General features: G+C 42.4%; 1 protein-coding gene across 6 annotated transcripts in view; it reads right to left on the bottom strand.

The window, feature by feature from the left end:
* The window catches only part of kdm5a (lysine demethylase 5A), an 80,209-nt gene extending 67,884 nt beyond the window's left edge, over positions 1–12,325 (bottom strand). For all 6 annotated transcript variants that reach the window (XM_060903091.1, XM_060903090.1, XM_060903089.1 and 3 more), the window contains exons 1-3: positions 11,745–12,325; positions 4,687–4,764; positions 2,192–2,314 (exon numbers count right to left, since the gene is read on the bottom strand). In XM_060903091.1, coding sequence (XP_060759074.1) covers positions 2,192–2,314; positions 4,687–4,764; positions 11,745–11,894 — 351 coding nt within the window. In that variant the 5' untranslated portion in view covers positions 11,895–12,325. The remainder of the gene's footprint in view (positions 1–2,191; positions 2,315–4,686; positions 4,765–11,744) is intronic.
* Positions 12,326–12,850: the final 525 nt, after the last annotated feature.

Genomic DNA, 12,850 nt, shown 5'->3' on the forward strand with positions numbered 1-12,850 from the left:
TACAGCTACATGGATCGATAATCGGTACAGCAGGCATGAACTCAATTTTCGGTGCACTGTTGTGAATCGTTGCAGCTCTATTAGAGATGAGACACACTCTTACTCTGTGTAAATGTTTGTAGTTTTCCACATCAATGAAATAACACGGTTAGAACTATTCTGAGATTTAGAAAGTCATGTAGTATCCACGAAGTATTACACAAACTTTCATGATCTTTGTAGAAAGACAAAGCAATGTAAAGACTAAATAAAGAATCATTATGGTGTAACATCTACAACCCCGATTCCAAAAAAGTTGGGACAAAGTACAAATTGTAAATAAAAACGGAATGCAATAATTTACAAATCTCAAAAACTGATACTGTATTCACAATAGAACATAGACAACATATCAAATGTCGAAAGTGAGACATTTTGAAATTTCATGCCAAATATTGGCTCATTTGAAATTTCATGACAGCAACACATCTCAAAAAAGTTGGGACAGGGGCAATAAGAGGCTGGAAAAATTAACGATACAAAAAAGGAACAGCTGGAGGACCAAATTGCAACTCATTAGGTCAATTGGCAATAGGTCATTAACATGACTGGGTATAAAAAGAGCATCTTGGAGTGGCAGCGGCTCTCAGAAGTAAAGATGGGAAGAGGATCACCAAGCCCCCTAATTCTGCACCGACAAATAGTGGAGCAATATCAGAAAGGAGTTCGACAGTGTAAAATTGCAAAGAGTTTGAACACATCATCTACAGTGCATAATATCATCAAAAGATTCAGAGAATCTGGAAGAATCTCTGTGCGTAAGGGTCAAGGCCGGAAAACCATACTGGGCGCCGGTGATCTTCCGGCCCTTAGACGGCACTGCATCACATACAGGCATGCTTCTGTATTGGAAATCACAAAATGGGCTGAGGAATATTTCCAGAGAACATTATTTGTGAACACAATTCACCGTGCCATCCGCCGTTGCCAGCTAAAACTCTATAGTTCAAAGAAGAAGCCGTATCTAAACATGATCCAGAAGCGCAGACGTCTTCCCTGGGCCAAGGCTCATTTAAAATGGACTGTGGCAAAGTGGAAAACTGTTCTGTGGTCAGACGAATCAAAATTTGAAGTTCTTTATGGAAATCAGGGACGCCTTGTCATTCGGACTAAAGAGGAGAAGGACGACCCAAGTTGTTATCAGCGCTCAGTTCAGAAGCCTGCATCTCTGATGGTATGGGGTTGCATTAGTGCGTGTGGCATGGGCAGCTTACACATCTGGAAAGACACCATCAATGCTGAAAGGTATATCCAGGTTCTAGAGCAACATATGCTCCCATCCAGATGACGTCTCTTTCAGGGAAGACCTTGCATTTTCCAACATGACAATGCCAAACCGCATACTGCATCAATTACAGCATCATGGCTGCGTAGAAGAAGGGTCCGGGTACTGAACTGGCCAGCCTGCAGTCCAGATCTTTCACCCATAGAAAACATTTGGCGCATCATAAAACGGGAGATACGACAAAAAAAGACCAAAAAAGTTGAGCAACTAGAATCCTACATTAGACAAGAATGGGTTAACATTCCTATCCCTAAACTTGAGCAACTTGTCTCCTCAGTCCCCAGACGTTTACAGACTGTTGTAAAGAGAAAAGGGGATGTCTCACAGTGGGAAACATGGCCTTGTCCCAACTTTGAGATTTGTTGTCATGAAATTTAAAAATCACCTAATTTTTCTCTTTAAATGATACATTTCCTCAGTTTAAACATTTGATATGTCATCTATGTTCTATTCTGAATAAAATATGGAATTTTGAAACTTCCACATCATTGCATTCCGTTTTTATTTACAATTTGTACTTTGTCCCAACTTTTTTTGGAATCGGGGTTGTATTTATGGTTTAATAACAGGTTGGGGTCTCAAAGTATGTTATAGGCAGAAACATTCAATTTGAAACAAAACATTTTTTTTTTTGCCTGTTTTTTTTTTCTGCTGGAATTCAGCGACAGGGACATCAGACACCTTTCCAAAACCACCACCACCACACACATGCTATAGGTTGAATACATTACAGAATTTTGTGAAAGCATGGCTACTGATGCATCTACATTTTGCTCCTGTAAAGAACCAAGGTATGGACGATCGTGTAAAATCCATAAAATCGGTCATAACGATTGATAATGTCTGACGTCAGTGAGAAAGCCTTGCCTTGCTGAGAAGGTACAAGTCCAGGATTTTTCTCTCCACATGTGGAAAGCGTAGTTTCGAGCCCTGGAGTTCCCAAAACTTTGCAATTTGATCCAAGAAGTTGAGTTTTACTCTGGTGAGGGCCTGAAAGGAAAGGGAAGCGATCAAAAATACTGTACCTGCACTTCAACCACAGTGATAAGCATTTACAACTACAGTTTGTGCCTAATCAATAGACTACGCTTATACGGTATTATACAGGTACTGGAAATAATATTTTCTAAAGCAGGATATTTTCTATACCCAGATCAGTGCAAATGGAAAATTCTCTGTTAAGCAAAATCAGACTGCTACTATTAACAATATTAGATATTATTACCCATTTATATCTATTAAAAAACCTGGGGTGAGTGAGTCAATGTCTGAGAAAATACAGTTGACTGTAAGATATTACATGGAAATGAGTGTTTTACTGGGAAATACAGTACACCTCATATTTTTCATACGAGCTACATCTGGGACACGGAGAACCTAAATCATGACATAAATCTCTTTTTTTCGTGGTCTGGTTTCCATCAAATCCTGCGCTCTGACTGGCTGGCGAGCGGGTCCGTATCCTATGGTACGGACCCCAGTTACGGACCTCTGGCGACTCACTCGTTCACAACAACAAACATAATAGCATTTTTTGTCAACATTTATCTTTTTTTTTATAAGATTTATTTATAAGATTATCAAAAATCTTATACATTTTTGCCAGCATTTCTCAGGAGATTAGCAATAATTTTACAGCATGGATAGCGATAACGACAGTGTTCACAGCAAAAGCAAGTTTTACTACCCTGAGGAAGAAGAAATAAAAGAAAACATTTCAGGAGAAAGCTAAAAACCTGTAATTTGCTAACGCCGAGCAAAAACATGGCTGAATCCTGAGTGACTCCTATTTGTATAAATAGGGGACTACATAGGCGGCAAAATGCAGTTGTTTTCCTGCCATGGAAGTGCACTTGTATACCGAGGAGGAAGCAATTTGCATTACAGCCGTGAATGAGGATTCAAAATGGCGGCTCGGCTCGGTTTTCCCTTTCAGGCGCGCTTGTTTTCTGTTAGAATTTGGTAAAGAAAAAAATTAATATATTATTTACCAGTTTAAGGTCGGGCCGTATGGTGAAATACCGTGACCTCGGCCTTGAATACCGACCTCGGCCCAGAGAGCCTTGCTCAGTACTTTCAAGACCTCGGTCACGGTATTTCACCATACGGACCTCCCAGCTGGCAAATAACATGTATATATGTCACTCGTGATGAAATTGATGAATTGTTTTGAGAAATTTGGGCACTTTTTGTTTGGGAATGTGTCCATATAATAAAAAGAACATCACATGTTAGCTTGAATATACGAAGTCTATCTTCTCGTGTTGAAAAACTTGCATTTTTCATATGAAATACATCGCGGATCTGAGTGACATAATTCCTAATATTTCACTCCAGTGACGTCACTCCCAGTATTTTCCCGCTGACTAGATGCACGTTGTCAAAATGGCGAACCGATTCGAAATTAAAATTCTTTTGATTAACTTGTGGGCGGTACAGTGGTGTAGTGGTTAGCACCGTTGCCTCACAGCAAGAAGGTCCGGGTTCGAGCCCAGCGGCCAGCGAGGGCCTTTCTGTGTGGAGTTTGCATGTTCTCCCCGTGTCCGCGTGGGTTTCCTCCGGGTGCTCCGGTTTCCCCCACAGTCCAAAGACATGCAGGTTAGGTTAACTGGTGACTCTAAATTGACCGTAGGTGTGAATGTGAGTGTGAATGGTTGTCTGTGTCTATGTGTCAGCCCTGTGATGACCTGGCGACTTGTCCAGGGTGTACCCCGCCTTTCGCCTGTAGTCAGCTGGGATAGGCTCCAGCTTGCCTGCGACCCTGTAGAACAGGATAAAGCGGCTAGAGATAATGAGATGAGTAAACAGGAAGTGATTGTAGTTAGGAATTAAAATTGTGAGCAGGCGGGGAGGCGTGCCACACATGCAGTTAGATGGAATCATTCGATTTGTTGCTTTACTGCGTCATATCTAATTTGCATAAAGTTGAGAAAATCTCAAATTCCATGCCACTTGCTGCGTTGATGCTTTGAGCTTGCTGGTGAAATTGCAGCTTGGTGTCCGAAACGTACGTAGAAAACAAACGGTCGCCTGTTGCTTGCTTGTGTGAACACTTGTGATAAGCAACGAACCGAACACAGTGTCTGACTGCTATAAACTACTCAGTTTTCTTCTCGATTTTGTCCTCAGGGTACGCAAACAATAGCTCTCAGCTGCGCTTCTAACATAATACAGTCTGCTGGAAACTTGGTATGGTCAGTGAACAGGAGCAACATGCAAGTGTAGGGAAAGTCACTGCCTGCCTGTGTGTAATTTAAATTAGTACAGGCAAAGAAAGTGAGGACTCTGAAAGCGTGTCACTGAACAGAACAACTGACTGAACGACGACAATGTTGTTTAAAGGAGCTGAAAGGAAATCTCACCTCAAGCTCATTGAGCCGCTGGACTCGCGGCGTGAAGCGGAAGTTGCGCACATCACAAGCAAAAGGAGGCTGCCAGTCCTACACCAGCAAAACAGCAACAAGAACAAAGTTAATTCTGTAAAGAACAGAGTACTGAAGGTTTCATGAATGTAACCTGCTGCGATCAGTCTGCTTTTACTCAACGTTTTATATATTATATACACACACACACACACACACACACACACACACACACACACACACACACACACCAAGGTTTATCCCATTTAACTCCAGCTACTGAATTATTTCACGGTAGTTACAGTATAACATGGATTTATGTTTCAGATATACCGTACACATTTCTGTAAAGCTGCTTTGTGACGATGTAAAGCACTTAACAATAGACAAATAAAACTGACTTGACTAATTTGCTCTAAGAATAATGAGCTGGGACTCATCGAAATGAATTTTTCTTCGAAATGCTCCTTCAGTGTGTTTACAAGCAGAACAGGTATAATGTAGTGGAAGGATGGGGTCTTTAAGCTTGCTTATAGCCTAAGAATCAGAAATCATGTTGCATGTACAGTCAACCTCCATGATTTAACACAGACGATACCCATTTGTCACTTTCAGATTCATTTTTCATGCATCTTTAACACCTTCTAAACTGCATTAATAAAAGTATCAAAACTCAACACAATATTTATTAATATTTCACTGTTTTTATCCATTTGCTGCAACTACATTATCTGAAACTTTAAAGTGCATATCACGGGTAAATTCAGGAGCAAGATCAATGTAATTCTCCGATTTTATATTAAACTTTGGTCAAATATCTGTCACATTCTGCATTCTCTGCAATTTTTTTTTTACCTTGCGCAATACCAGAAAAATTCAGTTGAAATCAAGCCATTTGAGGCGAATTGGTCCGCCTCTGAAAAAACTTGCCATTTGGATTTCCCGGCAAACATTGATTTTCGTGACGTCGCGTGCGGGACGCCTCCTTCTGAATCCTACGTCAGTGCTGGTTTGTTTATGAGAAAACGAACTGGTGGTTTTCTGCAAATTTCTTCAACGTTATCGCGTAATGATTAAAATTGTTAACAGATATATCGTAGGAGGGTGTAGCAACACCAATCTTGATGGGATTAGTACTCATCGTTTTCCAAAAGACCGGACAGTGAGAGAGAAATGGGAGCGCTTGGTCTACACAGGCTGTGCACTGAAACCGTGCAAAGCTCGCGTAGCCTGCTGGTGCTTCTGCAGGTGACGTCACGAATCTGGCTCCAGACTCCCTCGGGATTTTTCCAGACACGTTTTGTTTTCTTTCTGCTGTAGACAGACGGCCTTGTGCAAAATTACCCTTCTGGATGAGTGTGTAAAGGGACATACTTTCATATAACCCCCTCCCGAAATTGGTCCAGAATATGCACTTTAAACCGTGAGGCCAAAAAAAAAAAAAAAAAAAAGTGTGTTTCCGGTAACCTGACCGATCGAGAATTTCCGCGTTGAAACTGCCGACCGTAAAGTTTTTATTACAAATTTCCCTCGATATTTTAGTGTAAGCGGCGTTAGTTTGTCATAATTTTTTGTTTCAACGCATTTAAGTTGTGAAAGAAACGATAAAAAGTAAAATGTTTCGCCACTTCTATCAGCCCTCCTGCATAAACACGGAAGCGCACTTGTATACTGAAGGAGGAAGGGAAAACTGAGCCGAGCCGCCATTTTGAATCCTCACTCACGGCTGTAATGCAAATTGCTTCCTCTTCAGTATACAAGTGCACTTCCATGGCAGGGAAAAACACTACGTTTTGCCACCTATGTAGTCCCCCATTTATACAAATAGGAGTCATTCAGGATTCAGCCATGTTTTTGCTCAGTGTTTTTGCTCGACCCAAGTTCTACAGTAGGCTAGGCGAGGCCGTCTGCTTTTAATGGAAGTAGCCTAGCCTAGGACGTTATTTTCACGTTATTTCTTGATAAGGTGTTTTCACGTTATTACATGAAAATATCATGAAATAATGTGATAATTTCGTATCATGAAATTACATGATGTTATGTTATTACATGATAAATATACTGTAAAAACGTGATAACTTTGTTAACAATATCTTTTCATGATTCTAAGCCAATTTTTTTGAGTGTGGCAGCAATACACTTCCGTAGATCATAACTCAAACTCTCGCGATTTTTTTTTTATTCGTTTAAAGATTTAAAACACTTATTTTATTATGATGTGTGGTATAAAGGATTCTGTGCCAAAATACTATTTTGTAAGATGTTTACTTGTGTTAATTTTTTCGAACAAAATAAAAAAAAAAAATTAAGAAAAAAAAAAAACTTTTTCCTACCTACCGACCTTATTTTAGTATTTTATGTTACCGGAAACACACTTTTTTTTTTTTTTGGCCTGAACAGTCTGCACAACCACCTCATGTGATATCACCATGAAAAGCTTGTTTCCTGATATAGTGTCTTGCAAAAGTATTCATCCCCCTTGGTGTTTGTCCTGTTTTGTCGCATTACCAGCTGGAATTAAAATGGATTTTTGGATGGTTAGCACCATATGATTTACACAGCATGCCTACCACTTTAAAAGGTGTGAATTGTTGTTTTATTGTAGCACAAACAATAACCAAGACGAAAAATAGAAAGCTGGAGTGTGCATAGGTATTCACCCCCTCAAGTCAACACTTTGTAGAGCCACCTTTTGCTGCACTTACAGCTGCAAGTCTCTTGGGGTGTGTTTTTATTCGCTTAGCACATCTAGCCACTGGGATTTTTTCCCATTCCTCAAGGCAAAACTGCTCCGACTCCTTCAAATTCAAAAATAAAACTTGATATCAGGAAACATTACAAAAAGAAAAAAAAAACCTTTGGAAACCTGCTGATCTGCCATGTCATGTTCAGTATAAGTGCATTTTCTTCAATAAATGCCACTAGTGAGGTTCACTGAACATTATACATACCCGAACGAGACCCCTTAGTGGTTTGGGAGTTTCATCGATACGACAGGCTCATTCGGCTGCCGAGTGCTTCGCTACGTTGAGAGGCAAAAGCTAAACAACGCGTCTGTGTTTTACAGGCTTTGGAATATCGCTAGTTTCAGACGATGAACAGTGTCGATTGTTATAATCCTCTATAACCGAAGGCCATTCTGCAGATCATGGAAATATTGCTGGGTCACAGTTTAAGTGTCTCTTTTTCCCACCAGAGAAATGTAAGCTACAAACACTTGTCCATTTCGAAGGTTTTCATTGCAGATTAAACTTATCCATTTCTTTCTTCTCTTCTTCTTGACTGGCAGCTGATAAAAGCTCAAATGAGGTGGTGTTCTCTTTGTTGTGGAGACACAGTAAGGCACACAGCAATTCACTTTAGGCATGGTTAAAACCGGTTAGACACAACAATGCATTGTTTAACTAAGGCAAAAGTAAACAATACGGCGGAGCTGAGCCCTGGTATCGCCCATAATGCATCACGGTAAACAAGTGATGGCGTAGTTATGGGTTAGGGTCATCCCCAGGACTGGCAGAAAAAAACGTGAGTGGAGTTAAGTGAATAAACAGCATTTTCCCCTCCCTCTGTATCATTGCTGAAGTGCCCCTGAACAAGGCACCCAACCTCCAACTACTCCCGGGACACTGTAATATAGCTGCTCACTGCTCTATATTTTTATTTATATATATATATATATATATATATATATATATATATATATATATATATATATATATATATATATATATATATGTGTGTGTGTTCACTGCTTCAGATAGGTTAAATACAGAGGTATTTCACTGTGCTTGAATGTACATGTGAGAAAAATAAAGACGACTTCTTTATAATTTTAAGCCTTTATTCATCACACAGCACAGTGAAATTCTCTCTCTGCATTTAACCCATCTGGGATTGTAGAGGGAGAGGAAAGTGCTGTTCATTCACTCCCCCCACTGACACATTTTCTTGGTGGTTCAGGGAATCAAACCAGCAACCTTTTGGTTCCAAAGCTGCTTCTCTAACGTTTACTCTAAACTGCTCCAAGTCTTTCTCTTGAGTGTGTCTTCGGAGTAAAATAAATATTTTAAAACTAAATGTTGTCGAAAGACTAGATTTTTTTTTTTGACAAAGTATACAAAATTCATAATGTATTTAAATTAGAGGAAATGTAAATTTTTGAAAACATTTCCAATATGACACAAATGCATATAAGAATCAACTAAAAGAATAACTTTTTTTATGGTTGTGTAATGGTTAGCACTGTTGCCTCACAGCAAGAAGGTCCTGGGTTCGAGCCTCGTGGCTGACAGGGGCCTTTCTGTACAAAGTTTGCACATTCTTGTTCCTGAGTGGGTTTCCTCCGGTTTCCTCCCACAGTCCAAAGACATACAGATTAGGTGAAGAAGAAGAAACCGGTCACATGCACACTTCAAGCACAGTGAGATTCATCCTCTGCATTTAACCCATCTGAAGCAGTGAACACGCGCACGCACACACCCAGAGCAGTGGGCAGCCATACCACAGCGCCCGGAGAGCAGTCAGGGTTAAGTACCTTGCTCAAGGGAACTTTAGCCCAACGTTAACGTTAATTGCATGTCTTTGAACTGTGGGGGAAACCAGAGCACCCGGAGGAAACCCAAGCTGACATGTGGAGAACATGCAAACTCTACACAGAAAGGCCCTCGCTGGCTGCTGGACTCGAACCCAGAACCTTCTTGCTGTGAGGCAACAGTGCTAACCAATACACCACCATGCCAGTTAACTGGCTACACAGGCCATCCATTAGTGTTGGAACATAGAGATGCGACCCCTATGATCAGGTGCCACTGGCACCAGTATAGTAAAGCTCAAATATGGAGGATGATAATGGGCCCGGCTGAGGCCGACCCAATCAGTAAGTTGGTTAGTTTATATAATGACCCTATTCACTAGTAGTGTTTTGCCTTTAGGCAGAATCACAAAAGATTTGTAGAAATATTTATCATCTTTATGTCATCCAAATCTTTAATGATGTCTTATGTTTGATAAGACATCCAGCCAGCCACCCATCCATTATCTGTAGCCGCTTATCCTGTCCTACAGGGTCGCAGGCAAGCTGGAGCCTATCCCAGCTGACTACGGGCGAAAGGCGGGGTACACCCTGGACAAGTCGCCAGGTCATCACAGGGCTGACACATAGACACAGACAACCATTCACACTCACATTCACACCTACGCTCAATTTAGAGTCACCAGTTAACCTAACCTGCATGTCTTTGGACTGTTGGGGAAACCGGAGCACCCGGAGGAAACCCACGCAGACACCATGCAAACTCCACACAGAAAGGCCCTCACTGGCTGCTGGACTCGAACCCAGGACCTTCTTGCTGTGAGGCGACAGTGCTAACCACTACACCGCCATGCCAGTTAACTGGCTACACAGGCCATCTATCAGCGTTGGACCATAGAGTTGCAACCCTTATGCTCAGATGCCACTGGCACCAGTATATCCATCCATCCATTATCTGTAGCTGCTTATCCTGTTCTACAGGGTTGCAGGCAAGCTGGAGCCTATCCCAGCTGACTATGGGCGAAAGGCAGGGTACACCCTGGACAAATCGCCAGGTCATCACAGGGCTGACACATACGGCCCTTTTCCACTACCCTTTTTCAGCTCACTTCAGCCCGACACGGCTCGCGTTTCGACTATCTAAGAACAGCACGACTCAGCTCGCTTCAGCCCTGCTCAGCCCCCAAAACTCGCACGGTTTTGGAGTGGGGCTGAAGCGAGCCAAACCGAGCTGAGTGAGGCTGGGGGCGTGAGGAGACACTCCCCTGGGCACTGATTGGTGAGGAGGAGTGTCCTCACACGCCCCGCGAGCACGCTGGGATCTGTAAACACCGTAAACCCGGAAGAAGGAGAATTACGAGAATTATGAAGCCTTATGCGCCTCGCCTCATCTATACGCTCTTGCCAGTATCTGTTGGCGTTGTCGGCGACAACAAGCCACAGCACCAAGACCAGCAACACTAACAACTCCATGTCCTCCATGTTTATTGTTTACTCTCCAGGTTGTGAGACAACCACTTAAAAGGTCACTGATGTCACTGTTTGTGCCGCCTAACGACATCACCTGACGTCCACCCACTTTCGCTAACTCCACCCAATGTGTCCACCCACTTCCAGCCAGCACGGTTCAGCGCGGTTGTAGTCGAAATCCAACTCCAATAGCCCCACTCAGCTCGACTCAGCCCAACTCAGCACGGCACGGCTCAGCCCAACTCAGCCGCGTTGGTAGTGGAAAAGCGGCAATAGACACAGACAACCATTCACACTCACATTCACACCTACGGTCAATTTAGAGTCACCAGTTAACCTAACCTGCATGTCTTTGGACTGTGGGGGAAACCCACGCGGAGAACATGCAAACTCCACACAGAAAGGTCCTCGCTGGCTGCTGGACTCGAACCCAGGACCTTCTTGCTGTGAGGCAACAGTGCTAACCACTACACCGCCATGCCAGTTAACTGGCTACACAGGCCATCCATCAGCGTTGGACCACAGAGTTGCAACCCTTATGCTCAGATGCCACTGGCACAAGTATATCCATCCATCCATTATCTGTAGCCGCTTATCCTGTTCTACAGGGTCGCAGGCAAGCTGGAGCCTATCCCAGCTGACTACGGGTGAGAGGCGGGGTACACCCTGGACAAGTCAACAGGGCAAACAACCATTCACACTCACGGTCAATTTTGAGTCACCAATTAGCCTAACCTGCATGTCTTTGGACTGTTGGGGAAACCGGAGCACCAGGAGAACATGCAAACTCTATACAGAAAGGCCCTCGTAGGCCACTGGACTCGAACCCAGGACCTTCTTGCTGTGAGGCGACAGTAGTGTTTATGTTTGTCATCCAGAGGTTTGATAAGACATCTCAAAATATAATTTGTAAATGAAAAAGGCTGGGGGGGACAGGACATGATGTCCTCACCTCCCCAGTCTCCTACACATTAAAAGGACTGATTGTTGTGTCCCAGAGAAGGCTCCTTCACTCTGTAAGAACCCAAACAAGTGCAAAGCTGAAGATGTGCTTTACCTGAGGTGGCCTGATCTTGCAGATGCCGCTTTTCTCTGCGATAGGTCTGATCTTGTTGATGAAGCCGAGTGGATCAGAGAAATCCTCCCAGCTCGGCTCAAACACCGGGCACTCCGGAGGAGGCAGGAACTCCGTGTACACAGCCATCATGGAGCCTTTATTCACTCCACAACAACACGAGCTTCACACAAATACACAAAGCATACTTTCTAACGCGTTAGTACTGCATACATGATCAGATCGCAAAATTTAAAAAAATAAATTAATTTAAAAAAAGACACAGCTGAGACACCGGAACTGCTTCACTTCATCTTCTCCTCGCCATGACTGTGGCCTTCAAGCACAAACAACCTGAACACACATCCGTCTCGCCCATTTTCTACCACATCCGAACAGTCCATCCCAAATACCATCAGACAAAGGAGTTATTTTTCCCCCCTAAACAAAAAACACCCTTGGGTTAAATCCCACGTGATGCAGTGAAGCTTGGATCTTCTCTCTGTCGTTACGAAAACACTGGGTCGAATCAATTGAACACAAACCCTCCACGACACCACTCCCGAGTTTGTTTTTTTCCTACCCTGTTTCAGTCAAATCCCGCCTCTTAAAATTACATCTTTCTGATTGGTTGAACATGTGTCTGGATAAACTAACAGCCAATCATAACGTACACCTACATCTGCTACTAGCCAATACCAGAGCATGATCCGTGCAATGTCGGAATACAGGTTGGGGGAAAAAAAATATGCCAAAGCACTGCTACAAGGTTAGCAAAGATGCTGTGTATTTGCAAACAGAAAACCAACTTTTAGCAAACAGCATGTTTAATATTTTACGTATTTCATTTGTCACGTAACACACAAAGCGCTTTGTCTTGAATGTTTTTTTTTTGTTGTTTTTAGCTCGGTAAGCTAACCGATGGTGTTCCTGCTACAGAGAACTGATTACGTCACATTGGTGCCGGAAGTGAATTTCACCATTAATTTCCCCTCCTAAAAATGTTTATCCTTCAAGTTTAATAACTGCATCTTTTCCCAACCAATCATAAGTACGTATAACACTGAAAATAGACAAATTAACACTTTTTTCTATCAAAAAGGATTCAA

The sequence above is a fragment of the Neoarius graeffei genome, chromosome 21, assembly GCF_027579695.1.
Source record: "Neoarius graeffei isolate fNeoGra1 chromosome 21, fNeoGra1.pri, whole genome shotgun sequence".
Classification (NCBI taxonomy): Eukaryota; Metazoa; Chordata; class Actinopteri; order Siluriformes; family Ariidae; genus Neoarius; species Neoarius graeffei.